General features: G+C 36.4%; 1 protein-coding gene across 5 annotated transcripts in view; it reads right to left on the bottom strand.

The window, feature by feature from the left end:
* TFEC (transcription factor EC) overlaps positions 1 to 14,418 on the bottom strand; it is a 223,564-nt gene that overhangs the window by 46,639 nt on the left and 162,507 nt on the right. For 4 of the 5 annotated variants that reach the window (XM_061165319.1, XM_061165315.1, XM_061165318.1 and 1 more), the window contains one exon: positions 2,773 to 2,859. The exons of the other annotated variant lie outside the window; for it this stretch is intronic. In XM_061165319.1, the coding sequence (XP_061021302.1) occupies positions 2,773 to 2,859 (87 nt within the window). The remainder of the gene's footprint in view (positions 1 to 2,772; positions 2,860 to 14,418) is intronic. 5 annotated transcript variants of the gene reach the window in all.

The raw sequence follows: 14,418 nt of genomic DNA, 5'->3' as shown, positions 1-14,418 counted from the left end.
AAGCTCATTCTTAAAACAATCCCTGGCTAAGGAAATGGGGCCACCAGGGTTGGCTTAAATTAATCAGAAACTTCCTCTTCCTTGTCAAAGAGTGGATGTCTAAAAAAAAACAGCTGGGTTAGCAAGGACAAACTGTGTGCATGGCTAGGAATACGCTGTGAGATTGTCTGTTCAATAGCTGAGAATAAAGCCAGTATAGAACAAAGGCAAACTTATAGAGGGATGTTCGCATGCAATATTACTTAGGAATTTATGGATGAGATGAGCCAACAAATTCCTTTCATACTTACACCCCATATAAGCCAGGTTCTATCATCTAAAACCAAAAGTTCACTGGCTAAAATGCTTACTCAAAGCATTCCTCTGAATCTAACAGGTCTTTATTTTTACCCACATGAACTATAAAAACCCTTCAGAATTTCCTATCTCTGTTCTACCAGCTATTCTTATACATTCTCTTTTTTCTCACTTCTTGCCTTTTCTTATGTTGTTCTCTTTTCTTGCTACTTTGCTGCCTTTATGTCTACCTCTTAAAATCTTAACTTTCTTTCATAACTATATTTCGAATGTCATCTTTTCCTAAAGTATTTCAGAAATGTCTCAATTTAGCAAGGTTTCTGCTTTATTCAGACTCCAGGGCAACTCTCTGACTAGCATTAAATATATATATATACATATGTGTGTGTGTGTGTGTGTGTGTGTGTGTGTGTGATCTACTAAGATTTAACATAAAAACAGCATTGGCAATAAATACTTTTTAATGATTCTCATAACACAGAAGAAAGTAAAGAAAAGTTAAGTGGCTTATACCATATCTAGATGACAACTTGGGTTAACATTGAGACCCATATTCTTTCCCTCACTGTCCCTCCAGTGTGCCTCACCTCACTGACTCACTATCATATGGTCTCTTAAATAGTGTCTCATCAACTTTTAGTTTCCTATAGCACATGTATGATGCTTTGCATATGACAAATATCGAATAATTTTTGGGTAATTGAACTGCGTGGTTTTATTTCTTGTTTCTTGATTTATCAATGATTGTTGGTTGGCCAACAGCAGACACTTCTTTATATGAATACACACAGGCCAGCAGTATCTATCTTTTTAGAAGCACATTCTGTATGCTGCGCTGTGCTGTCACTCCAGTCATGTCCAGCTCTTTGCGACCTTAGGGACTGTAGCCCACCAGGCTCCTTCTGCCCATGGGATTCTCCAGGCAATAAAACTGGAGTGGCTTCTTGTGCCCTCCTCCAGGGGAGCTTTCCAACCCAGGGATCAAACCCGTGTCTCCTGCATGAGTAAGTAGGTGGATTCTTTACCACTGTGCCACCTGGGAAGCCCACATTCTGTTTACAAAAAACAAATTCCCAATCAACATTGGCACCAGTTTGCACTGAATAAGCAATCTATGCAACCACTACAAAACAAGTAAGACAATTTGATAAAGAAAATGTTTCAGCATACGATTTCAATGAAATAAGTACCACATACAAGGAAGAGAAGATTGAAATAAATTAGTATCATTTCCTCAAACCCAAAAGTCAAATAATGGTTAAGAAAATAGTAACCTTGTGCTGTGGGATTAGATGGAGAAAATTAGTATAAATAACATATTAATGTAGAGAATTAGTCAAAATTGTTGTAAATATACTTCTTGAAATCTGAAGACAGAAGAGGTAAAAAGAATTTTCACTTCATTCAAACAAACAAACAAACTCACAAAAAAATAAACTTTTCAATTAAAAAAAACTAGATTTTTAACCTCATTTGATCTTTGTCTGATAATACTGGTGTTAGTGACTTGTTATAAAGTGGAAGTCCTTTGTACCAGAGAAATGGAGGAAAGATATAATTCTTTTTTGTAGTCTATTTGGGAATTAATAAATAGAAGAGGGATGCTTTCTCCAAACTTGAAGTTTTAGGTTTAAAATGTCCATTATTAACATTAACACAACTCAGCCCATTGATTTACACTACACTACACAATACAGTCAGAATTCACTTTTTTTAAATGAAATGTTTAAAGTAACAAATCAAAATCTTTCACATTTTTTCTCATTTTCTAAAAGCTCTAAAATCATAAATAAACCAACAACAACCCTTCAAAATGTGTAGAAAGAGCTTGTACACCATTTACAGATTCTAGAGATTACTAAATGAACAATGAGAAGGCAACAGCAATCAAAGAGATATTATCTTATCTCTTCCTTGCTTATTATTCCAGGAATTTATGATTTCAACACAGAAGTCTGTCTAAATGCCTTAAAGTAGTGTGAGGCCCCTTCTACCTTTCTTCACTTCATCTTTAACCTTTGATTTTTGGCTCAAAAATAAAGTTATATTATGTTATAATTTTTTCCTTTCTCTATAAGGTATAAAGCCTCTGAATCTGGTAGCTGTTAATAATGATAAAATAGTCAAAATTTAGCCTTGAACTTATGAGGGTATTATGATATGTTGTGCTTCAAATGGGAAATCTGAAGGTTTCACAGAAAATGCTATATCAGATAAGATATGTAATTAGATGGACGTTTATAGAGATTAGGTAGATAAGCAGGTAGATAGATAGATAGAATAGTACAAGCCCTATAAAATTATGCATTTTTTCCTGCACCAATAAATATTTTTTAAATGTTTATCTATTCTGTACCAGTTTCAAAAGTGCAGAAGAAAACACCATTTACTAATCAAATGAAATTTCTTTTTTTGTCATCAGGTGCTATTATTGATTTTAATCTCACTGACCTCCTCAGGTCTGGAAACACTTACTGTTCTTTGCATTAGCAGAGGAGAATCTGTTCCTTCCTCTTTAAAACTTGGGTCCATACCGATTATATCCTCAATAACGTCCTCCATCTAGCAAAATATAATGCATTTAGAATATTGTGCATAATGATAAAAGTTGCTCTTCAGTCTGAATTCGAAGAGAAAGATTTTAGCAATCTTTAAAAGTAATTTTTAGAATATTTAAATTAAAGTTATATGTGTATCAAAATGCAGAATATTTTAGAATTTGAAGTAATCCTGTGTTGCTTTTCCTTACATTCACTTCCACCTACCGGCTGGTGATGACTAGGCAAATCACCCTTGGCTACTCCAGTATCTGCATCAACAGAGTAGTTATCATGAATACCTTGAGCCAGAGCTTATATACTTCATTTGCAGAGAGATGACCACCTACAAATTTTATTTTTCTTTTAAAATATTTTGACGGCATCTTATAGGTGGATATTCAAACTTCATCCAATTAGTCCACATGAATAGAAACTACATGGAAACGTATTATCCAACTTTCTCGAATGATCACTAATAATAATAACTATAATACTATCAACAACAATAATTGTAGACACCATAAATAGTAACTAACACATATGATGTGGCAGGAGCTGTTCTAAATGCTTTGCACAATTGAGCTCATTTATCTTCACAATGACAATATGAAGTATATACTATCATTGTCTCCACTGTATACATGAGGAAAGAAATTCAGTAACCTGTTTCAGATTATATAGCTGAAGAGTGACAAAGGCAGAATTGAAATCTCGAAATCTGACTCTACAGTCCTAACATAAATCAGTTTTTCACTTCCTTTCTCAACTCCTTTCTAAAACAACCTTCCTTTTCTTCTGTACTTCAGCTGGAGGGAATATTAAAGCTTATATTTTTAAAAATACCATCACTTTCTTTCTCACTGTCTCTATCCCCCTACAGCTCTAGCTCTCCTCTCGGCCATTATATTTATTATCTTTAGTGAAATTTTAAAATATAATGTAGGTGTAGATAGTAAGAATGCGGAATTTATGTAACTGTAATACTCTAAATTTCCCATGACATGTGCAAAAACAACTAGGAATAAACTCTGGGAGATATAAAAAATATTTTATGATTTTGTTAATGCTACCCTATAAACAAGATTTCTGAGGACCTTAGAGAATCAAATGTTCACAAACATCTACTAAGATACTCCCAAAGGTGATATGCCAAAAAATTGGAATATTATTTATATATTTATTTAATAAATATTTATTAAACAATATTTACCTCAAGACCTTGGTTTAGCACATGCTATAAAAGCAAACAGCACAAAGTATCTGCCTTCATAGAACTCAAACTACTGAAGAAACCGACAAGGAACAGCTTAATAACAAACAGTGGTATGAAGAAATTAAAGCAGGTTAGGAATAGAACTTGATAAGAGTGAATGTTATTATATGAATGAGGCAAGGATTTACTGATATTTGAACAAAGACAAGAATAACATGAGGAAATGGTAGTACTTTGAAAGAAAGCATAAAAGAAGACCTAAAGGTAGAAACAAGCTCATGTCTTTGAGGAAAAATGAGGGGCCAAGGGAAATAGAAAAGAGTGAGCAAGAGGAAGATAGAGTTGAGATAAACATGAAACGTAGGTAAGGAATTTACATTGTAGAATCCTGTGGACCAGTAGAGTCCAGCAGAAATTTCTGCAACAGTGGGAATGTCCTATAGCTGCACTGTCCAATACAGCAGCAAATACATATGGCCAAGAGCACTCGAAATGTGGCCAATGGTACTAAGGAACTGAAGTTTTAATTTTATTCAATTTTTAAAGACTGCGTTGAATTTGAATTAACTTTAAAAACAAACAAACAAACAAGAAAAATGCGTGTGTCCATTGGGTACCATACCAGAGTGCAGCTCTAGGCCCTATTTTGAACTTTAGATGTTGTTCCATGTGTACTGAGTGATCTTTGAAGTATCTAGGAAAATAAATATGCATACTTTGTTTCCTTTGGTTAGTCTACTCTCTGAAAGTTTTCAAGTGTATTTTTGATTGTTACCAACCTCAAATTTCAGTTTTATGATATTTTTCTTATTAATATTCCAGCATTAAATGGACAACAAATTTGTATTGAACAGATGTGAAAAAGACCTGAGGAAAGAAGGATGCTAAACACAATTCATGGTATATGGTTTACTTTGGAGTACTTATAGTTTCACTTAAAATTACTCAAATAATGTATCCCTTTCTTTCTGGAAGATTACAATATAAATGATCCAGTCTCTTATATCAGTGGGGCTTCCCAAGTGGCTCTAGTGGAAAAAAAAAAAAAAAAAGAAGAACCCTGCTGTCAATGCAGGAGATGTAAGAGATGTGGGTTCAATCCCTCGGTCAGGAAGATCCCCTTTAGGAGGGCATGGCAACCTTGCCTCCATGGCACTTCCTGCCTGGAGAATCCCATGGACAGAGGAGCCTGGTGGGCTACACTCCATAGGTCACAAAGTGTTGGACACAACTAAAGTGACTTAGCACACATGCATGCTTACATCTACAATTTTTCCTCTTGTCTATAAACATTCTCATTTATTCTATTCTAGATAGAAACCCTTCTTTTGTACATGTCAAAGTTCATCTTTCTTGGAGACTCTGCTTTTGCCTTTAATAACACCTCTATTCTTCATTTCTGTCATCCACCAACATGACTATCATTTCACCTAATGATGCTGGCTTGTTGGAGATGCTGGCTTTTCTATTATCCTAAATTGACTTTAATCCAAAGCATTGTTTCACAGATTCCAGGAATCTTCATAACTAACCACGTTGGAATCCAATTGTTATTTTAAGAAAGGCAACAAACACAACATCTTTTTATCAGATGAAACAGAGTTAAGAGTTTAGACATAAGAAATCAGCAAAATAAGCATCATAAAAGTAACAAATGAAGATGATAAAATACAAAGGAACCACACAATATTATGACTAAAGTAAAAATGGTGATAATAGGCATGAAAAGAATGAGACTCAAGGACAAAGGAAGAGATTTATAAGATTTGAAAGATTAAAAGTAAAGGTCTACAAAAGACTAAGAATTAAGCTTTTCAATAATTCCGGGAGCAAGAAGACAGCAGGATAACATTTGAAGTGTTAAAGATAAAGACTTTTAACCTAGACATTTATAACCAATAAAATATTCTTTAAATATGTGCATAAAATAAAATTTTTCTTAGACATGAAAACTCAGAACTTTTAGAGCAAAAAAACCTTTGGAAAACACTCTTTTAGAAAGTACACTAGTCATATAATAAACTATGAAATCCTTACAAAATATAAGAATGAGTGCTCATCGTGTCCAACTCTTTGTGACCCCATGGACTGTAGTCCACCCGGCTTCTGTCCATGGGATTATCCAGACAAGAATACTGGAGTGGGTGGCCATTTCTTCCTCAAGGGATTTTCCCAAGCCAGGATTCAAACCCACATCTCTTGTGTCTCCTGCATTGGCAGATGGATCTTTTATGACTGAGCCACCTGGGAAGCCCAAGTAACAATAAAATGTTTTTGGTCTAAATAAGAAGAATGAGTGTATGTGTATATATATTAATAGTTGAATATTTAAATTTATTCTAAAAATATCAATTCAGAAAGATAGATGAGAAGAAGAAGATAAGATCAAATTCAGGGAGCTGTTTACCTATAGATATAACACAGATATTGCTAAACAGTGATACAGATAAAGAAAAAAATGTAACTGTCTTATATTAGGAGTAACAAAAAAAGAAAGAAATTAAACCTTAGCTAATGGAGGATAGAAAAAAGATTGCAAATAAGGAAACAGAAAGCATAGTAAATAAAAATGTGAAAAATTAGATAACAATTAAATACTAATGGTAAAGCAACTATAAGAATGTAAATGACAGCATGAAAAGACAAAAATATATGACACCAGAAGATGAGTCCCCCAGGTAGGAATGTGTCCAATAAAGTATGGGGAAGAGCAGAGGACAATTACTAAAAGCTCCAGAAAAATAAAGTGGCTGGGCCAAAGCAGAAACAATGCTCAGTTGTGGGTGTGTCTGTTGATGAAAGTAAAGTCTGATGCTGTAAAGAACAATATTGCATAAGAACCTGGCATGCTAGGTCCATGAATCAAGGTAAATTGGACATTGTCAAGTAGGAGATGGCAAGAGTGAACATCGACATCCAGGAATTTGTGAACTAAAATGGATGGGAATGGGCAAATTTGATTCAGATGACCATTACATCTACTATCATGAGCAAGAATCCCTTAGAAGAAATGGAGTAGCCCTCATAGACAACAAAAAAGCCCAAAATGTAGTACTCTGGGCAACCTCAAAAACAACGGAGTGATCTTGGTTTCTTTCCAAGGCAAACCGTTCAGTATCACACTAATCCAAGTCTATGCCTCAATCATTGATGCCAAAGAAGTTGAAGTTGACCAATTCTTTGAAGCCCTACAACACCTTCTAGAACTAAGACCAAAAAAAGATGTCCTTTTCATCATAGGGGGTTGGAATGCAACAGTAGGAAGTTGAGAGATACCTGGAATAACTGGCAAATTTGGACTTGGAGTACAAAATGCAGCAGGGCAAAAGTTAACAGAGTTTTGTCAAGAGAACATGCTTGTCATAGCAAACACCCTTTTCCAACATCACCAGATAGTCAATACCAAAATTAGATTGATTATGAAATTTGTAGCCAAACATACAGCTCTATAAGAAAGTCAGCAAAAGCAAGACCTAGAGCTGACTGTGGTTCAGATAATGAACTTCTTAATGCAAAATTCAGGATTAAATTGAGGAAAGTAGGGAAAACCACTAGGCCACTCAGGTATGACCTAAATCATTTCCCTTATGATTATACAATGGAGGTGACAAATAGATTCAAGGGATTAGATCTGGTAGAAAGAGTGCCTGAAGAACCATGGATGGAAGTTTGTAACATTGTACAAAAGCAGTGACCAAAAGTAACCAAAAGAAAAAGAAATGCAAGAAGGAAAAATGGTAGTCTTAGGAGGATTTACAAATAACTGAGGAAAGAAAAGAAGTGAAAAGCAAGGGGGAAAGGGAAAGATATGCTCAAGTGAATTAATTCCAGAAAATAGCAAGGAAAGATAAGAAGGCTTTCTTAATGAACGATGCAAAGAAATAGAGGAAAAATAGAAGGGGAAAGATTAGAAATTCTTCAAGAAACTTGGAGATATCAAGGAAACATTTCATTCAAGGATATTTCAAGGATAAACACTTCATTCAATTAAGGACAGAAATGGTAAGGACCTAAAGGAAGCTGAAGATATTAATGAGAGGTGACAAGAATATACAGAAGAATTATACAAAAAAAGGCCTTAATTACCCAGATAACCATGATGCTGTGGTCATTCACCTAGAGCCAGACATCCTGGAGTGTGAAGTAAAGTGGGCCTTAGGAAGCATTATTATGAACAAAGCTAGTGGAGGTGACAGAATGCTAGTTGAACTATTCCAAATCCTAAAAGATGATGCTGTTAAAGTGCTGCACTCAATGGGTCAGCAAATTTGGAAAACTCAGCAATGGTCATAAGACTGGAAAATGTCAGGTTTCATTCCAGTTACAAAGAAGGCAAATGTCAAAAAATGTTCTAACTACCATACAATTGCACTCATTTCACATGCTAGCAAAGTTATGCTCAAAATTCTTCAAGTTAGACTTCAGCAGTACATGAACCAAGAACTTCCAGATGTACAAGCTGGGTTTTGAAGAGGCAGAGGAGCCAGAGATCAAATGGCCAACATTCATTGGATCATGGAGAGAGCAAGGGAGTTTCTGAGAAACATCTACTTTTCCTTTATTGAATACACTAAAGCTTTTGACTGTGTGGATCATAACAAATTGTGGAAAATTCTGAAAGAGATAGAAGTACCAGATCACCTTACCTGTCTCCTGAGAAACTGAGACATCTATAAACGGGTCAAGAAGTAACAGTTAGAACCAGACCTGGAAGAACTGACTGGTTCAAAGCTGAAAAGAGTACAACAAGGCTGTATATTTTCACCCTGCTTATTTAACTTATATGCAAAATGCCAGGCTGGATGAATCATAAGCTGGAATCAAGATTGCTGGGAGAAATATCAACAATCTCAGATATGCAGATGATACCACTTAATGGCAAGAAGTGAAGAGGAACTAAAGAGCCTCTTGATGAGGGTAAAAGAGGAGAGTGAAAAAGCTGGCTTACAACTCGACATTCAAAAAAGCTAAGATCATTGCATCAGGACTCATCACTTCATGGCAAATTGATGGGGAAAAAGTAGAAACAGTGACAGAGTTTATTTTGGGGGGGTTCTAAAACCACTGCAGATGGTGACTGCAGCTATGAAATTAAAAGACAGTTGTTCCTTGGAAGGAAAGCTATGACCAACCTAGACAGCATATTAAAAAGCAAAGACATCACATTGCTGACAAAGTGATAGTCAGAGCTATGGTTTTTCTAGTATTCATGTACAGACATGATGTACAGATGTAAGAGTTGGATGATAAAGAAGGCGAAACACTGAAGAATTGATGCTTTCAAATTGTGTAAGTGCTGGAGAAGACTCAAGAGTCAAGAGTCCAAGAGGACTGCAAAGAGATCAAACCAGTCAAACTTAAAGGTAATCAACCCTATGGAGAAATGTGTTTTTAGATCTTTGGTCCATTTTTTGATTGGGTCATTTATTTTTCTGGAATTGAGCTGCAGGAGTTGCTTGTATATTTTTGAGATTAATCCTCTGTCTGTTTCTTCATTTGCTATTATTTTCTCCCATTCTGAAGGCTGTCTTTTCACCTTGCTTATAGTTTCCTTTGCTGTGCAAAAGCTTTTAAGTTTCATTAGGTCCCATTTATTTATTTTTGCTTTTATTTCCAATATTCTGGGAAGTGGGTCATAGTGGATCTTGCTGTGATTTATGTCAGAGAGTGTTTTGCCTATGTTCTCCTCTAGGAGTTTTATAGTTTCTGGTCTTACATTTAGATCTTTAATCCATTATGAGTTTATTTTTGTGTATGGTGTTAGAGAGTGTTCTAGTTTCATTCTTTTACAAGTGGTTGACCAGTTTTCCCAGCACCACTTGTTAAAGAGGTTGTCTTTTTTCCATTGTATATTCTTGCCTCCTTTGTCAAAGATAAGGTGTCCATAGGTACGTGGATTTATCTGTGGGCTTTCTATTTTGTTCCATTGATCTATACTTCTGTCCAAAGAAGACATACAGATGGCTAACAAACACATGAAAAGATGCTCAACATCACTCATTATCAGAGAAATGCAAATCAAAACCACAATGAGGTACCATTACACACCAGTCAGGATGGCTGCTATCCAAAAGTTTACAAGCAATAAATGCTGGAGAGGGTGTGGAAAAAAGGGAACCCTCTTACACTGTCGGTGGGAATGCAAACTAGTACAGCCGCTATGGAAAACAGTGTGGAGATTCCTTAAAAAACTGGAAATAGAACTGCCATATGACCCAGCAATCCCACTTCTGGGCATACACACTGAGGAAACCAGATCTGAAAGAGACACGTGCACCCCAATGTTCATTGCAGCACTGTTTATAATAGCCAGGACATGGAAGCAACCTAGATGCCCATCAGCAGACGAATGGATAAGGAAGCTATGGTACATATACACAATGGAATATTACTCAGCCATTAAAAAGAATTCATTTGGATCAGTTCTAATGAGATGGATGAAACTGGAGCCCATTATGCAGAGTGAAGTAAGCCAGAAAGATAAATACCAATACAGTATACTAACGCATATATATGGAATTTAAAAAGATGGTAATGATAACCCTATATGCAAAACAGAAAAAGAGACACAGATGTACAGAACAGACTTTTGGACTCTGTGGGAGAAGATGAGGGTGGGATGTTCTGAGAGAATAGCATTGAAACAAGTATACTATCAAGGGTGAAGCAGATCACCAGCCCAGGTTGGATGCATGAGACAAGTGCTCAGGGCTGGTGCACTGGGAAGACCCAGAGGGATGGGATGGAGAGGGAGGTGGGAGGGGGGATCGGGATGGGGAACACATGTAAATCCATGGCTGATTGATGTCAATGTATGGCAAAAACCACTACCATATTGTAAAGTAATTAGCCTCCAACTAATAAAAATAAATGAAAAAAAAAAGTTACAACATCAACAAGGAGATGCTCACCAACAAGAATACTCCAGTATGGGGTGATGACCCTATAAATAAAAGTTATATTGTGATGCAGTAAAAGCTGCAAATAGAGTAAATTTAAATATAGCTAGTATTGATTTAACTTAACGTCAAGCAGTGCTGTAAGTGTTTTACATGTATTAATTCATTTAATTTTCAAAACCCAACAAGAAGTTACTATTATAAGCATCATTTTACAGATGAGAACCTGAAATGAAAGATTACATAACTCTCCAATAATCAGTCAGCAAGGATCAGAGAGAGAATTTGAGTTAAGCGATTGGATGCCAGTCTTAACCTTCACCACTGTGATAGCTGGTGCTCACTGGTGCTACTGAACAAGCACTGAACTTGGAGAGGGGTGGGTATGGGCTTGTTTTGGCCAGTGATGAATGAGCAGTGATGTGTCATTTTCATCATCGACTGTGGGGACAGGTGATCATGGGTGTATTTACCATGTAAAGCCAGGGTTCCTGAATGGTTACAGTGAGCAGAAAACTCCTGTGAACCAGCACTGTATGTGTGACACAGAGGAGAATTAAAGACTTATTATGTTAAAAAAAAAAAAAGGTAATCAACCCTGAACATTCATTGGAAGGACTAATGCTGAAGCTGAAGATCCAGTACTTTGGCCACCTGATGGGAAGAGCCAGTTACTGGAAAAGACCCTGATGATGAGAAAGACTGAAGGCAAAAGGAAAAGGGAGCAGCAGAGGATGAGGTGGTTATATAGCATCACTGATTCAATGGACATGGATTTGAATGAACTCCAGGAGACAGATAGTGGAGGACAGAGGATCCTGGCCTGCTGCAGTTCATGGGGTCGAAGAGTTGGAGACCACTTAAGGACTGAACAACAAAAACAACAAAAATGTTCACATACTGCTGGAGAAATTATTATTCAAATTGGATTTTTTCAAAGGTATTTTAATATTTTGTCTATAAGGGACACATTTAATATAAAAAGAAAAAAACAGGGAAAGCTGAAATTAAAGTGTAAAAGTGTACTACAAAGATGACCAAAGGTAAGCAACAGTAGGAATGTCAATATCAGACTATATAAAATTCAAGATAAAATGTTGAAGGAAAAATAATACCAAGTGACCATGAATACATATGTACCTAAAAGAAAAAATCTATAGCACCATCTGTCAGAAATCTATGAAAAAAATCAATAATTGTAGTTGAATACTTTAGTTCACCACTCTTCAAATCATAAACCTGAATCAAACTTTCTCTTCACCTATTCTATAGGCCATATCTGGTTCCTGTCATCCTCTATATCATACCACTTCTGAAATGTTAAATTCCATTATCTCACTCATCAAATGCAGTATTCCATTTAGTCCAATCTAGACTCTCTATGACTGATCAGCTGAAAATTTATTTTATGACTCTCTATGCCTTTACCCTATTATCTTTCTGCCCAATCATCATGAATACCCCAGGAGTTCAATCTTTCCACTTCTGTTAACTATGAATTCAAAGTAGAATGGCTCTTGCCCACCATCGTACTGAAATGTCTTTTGTTGCTATTTTCTTTGACTACTTGACTGATCAATTCAGTAGACATTTATCAGTCCTATTTTTTCACCACATTTGAGTGTGGGGGTCATTTCTTCCTTCTTTAAATCAACTCCTTCAGTGGCACCACACTAGCTATCTTTTTAGTTTATCTTTACAGCCCTTTTCCTCTCACCACTCCTTAAATGTTGGTAAACCCCTCATTTCCAAACTTGATTTATTACTCATTGTATTCATGTTCTGCAGGAGCTTTCTTTCTCATTCAAATTTTCAAGTACTACCTACAGGCTGAACACTCTTAAATCTCTTTCTCCCTCTAGATTATTCCTCCTCAAGGCAAACTTGTATATCTAACTCTCACTATCATTTCTGCTTGATGGTCTCACAGATACACAATTCTAACATGTTCTAATATAAGGACTCCTGAGAAATCTGTATGCAGGTCAAGAAGCAACAGTTAGAACCGGACGTGGAACAACAAACAGACTGGTTCCAAATTGGGAAAGGAGTAAGTCGAGGCTGTATATTGTCACCCTGCTTATTTAACTTATTTGCAGAGTACATCATGAGAAATGCTGGACTGGATGAAGCACAAGCTGGAATCAAGATTGCTAGGATAAATATCAATAACCTCAGATATGGAGATATACCACACTTATGGCAGAAAGCGAAGAAGAACTAAAGAGCCTCTTGATGAAAGTAAAAGAGGAGAGTGGAAAAAGTTAGCTTAAAACTCAACATTCAGAAAACTAAGATCATGGCATCTGGTCCCATCACTCCATGGCAAATAGATGGTGAAACAGTGGAAAGAGTGGCAGACTTTATTTTGCCAGACTCCAAATTGGCAGACTCCAAAATCACTGCAGATGATGACTGCAGCCATCAAATTAAAAGACTCTTATTCCTTGGATGAAAAGTTATGACCAACCTAGACAGCATATTAAAAAGCAGAAACATCACTTTGCCAACAAAGGTCAGTCTAGTCAAGGCTACGGTTTTTCCAGTAGTCATGTATGGATGTGAGAGTTGGTCTATAAAGAAAGCTGAATGCCAAAGGATTGATGCTTTTGAACTGTGGTATTGGAGAAGACTCTTGAGAGTCCGTTGGACTGCAAGGAGATCCAACCAGTCCATCCTAAAGGAAATCAGTCCTGACTATACATTGGAAGGACTGATGCTGAAACTGAAACTCCAATACTTTGGCCATCTGATGTGAAGAACTGACTCATTTGAAAAGACCCTGATGCTGGGAATCAATCTTGAGGGTGGGAGGAGAAGGGGACGACAGAGGATGAGACAGTTGGATGGCATCACTGCCTTGATGGACATGAGTTTGAGTAAGCTCCAGGAGTTGGTGATGGACAGGGAAGCCTGGTGTGCTGCAATCCATGGGTCACAAAGAGTCAGACATGACTGAGTGACTGAATTGAACTGAACTGAATATAAGACCTCATTTCTCACTGTGCTATGGAAATAACCTCCCCACTGGTCCCTCTCTTACTCCAGGCTTCTTCTCCTACTAGCTGACAGAGTGATATTAAAATCAAATCTGATTATGTCACCATAGTCCCCACATTTAAGCCTTTCAAGTATTTGGAATTACTTAACATGGAGTACCAGCCTTTCTGTGATTTGTCTACTGCCCAGTTCTCTGGTGTCACCTTCTGTCAATTTTGCCTCTCATTTTCTCCTCACTTCATGCTGTTTCCCATCTCTGTTCTTTGCTCATGCAATCTTATTTAGATAAATTGCTCCACTAGTCATTTCCTCTAAGTCTACTTGACAGATCTCCAGATCAGAACAGTATTTCTACACTCTTATATATACCATTGTCCTTTCTACATAATAGTATATTTGTTTCATTTTTTCCTCTTCCCTTCAACTTAGAGCTTTTAGAAAGTATAGAGGATAAGAAAAACAAGACAAG

Source organism: Dama dama, chromosome 18 (assembly GCF_033118175.1).
Source record: "Dama dama isolate Ldn47 chromosome 18, ASM3311817v1, whole genome shotgun sequence".
Lineage (NCBI taxonomy): Eukaryota > Metazoa > Chordata > Mammalia > Artiodactyla > Cervidae > Dama > Dama dama.
This window is presented reverse-complemented; position numbering and strand designations above follow the sequence as displayed.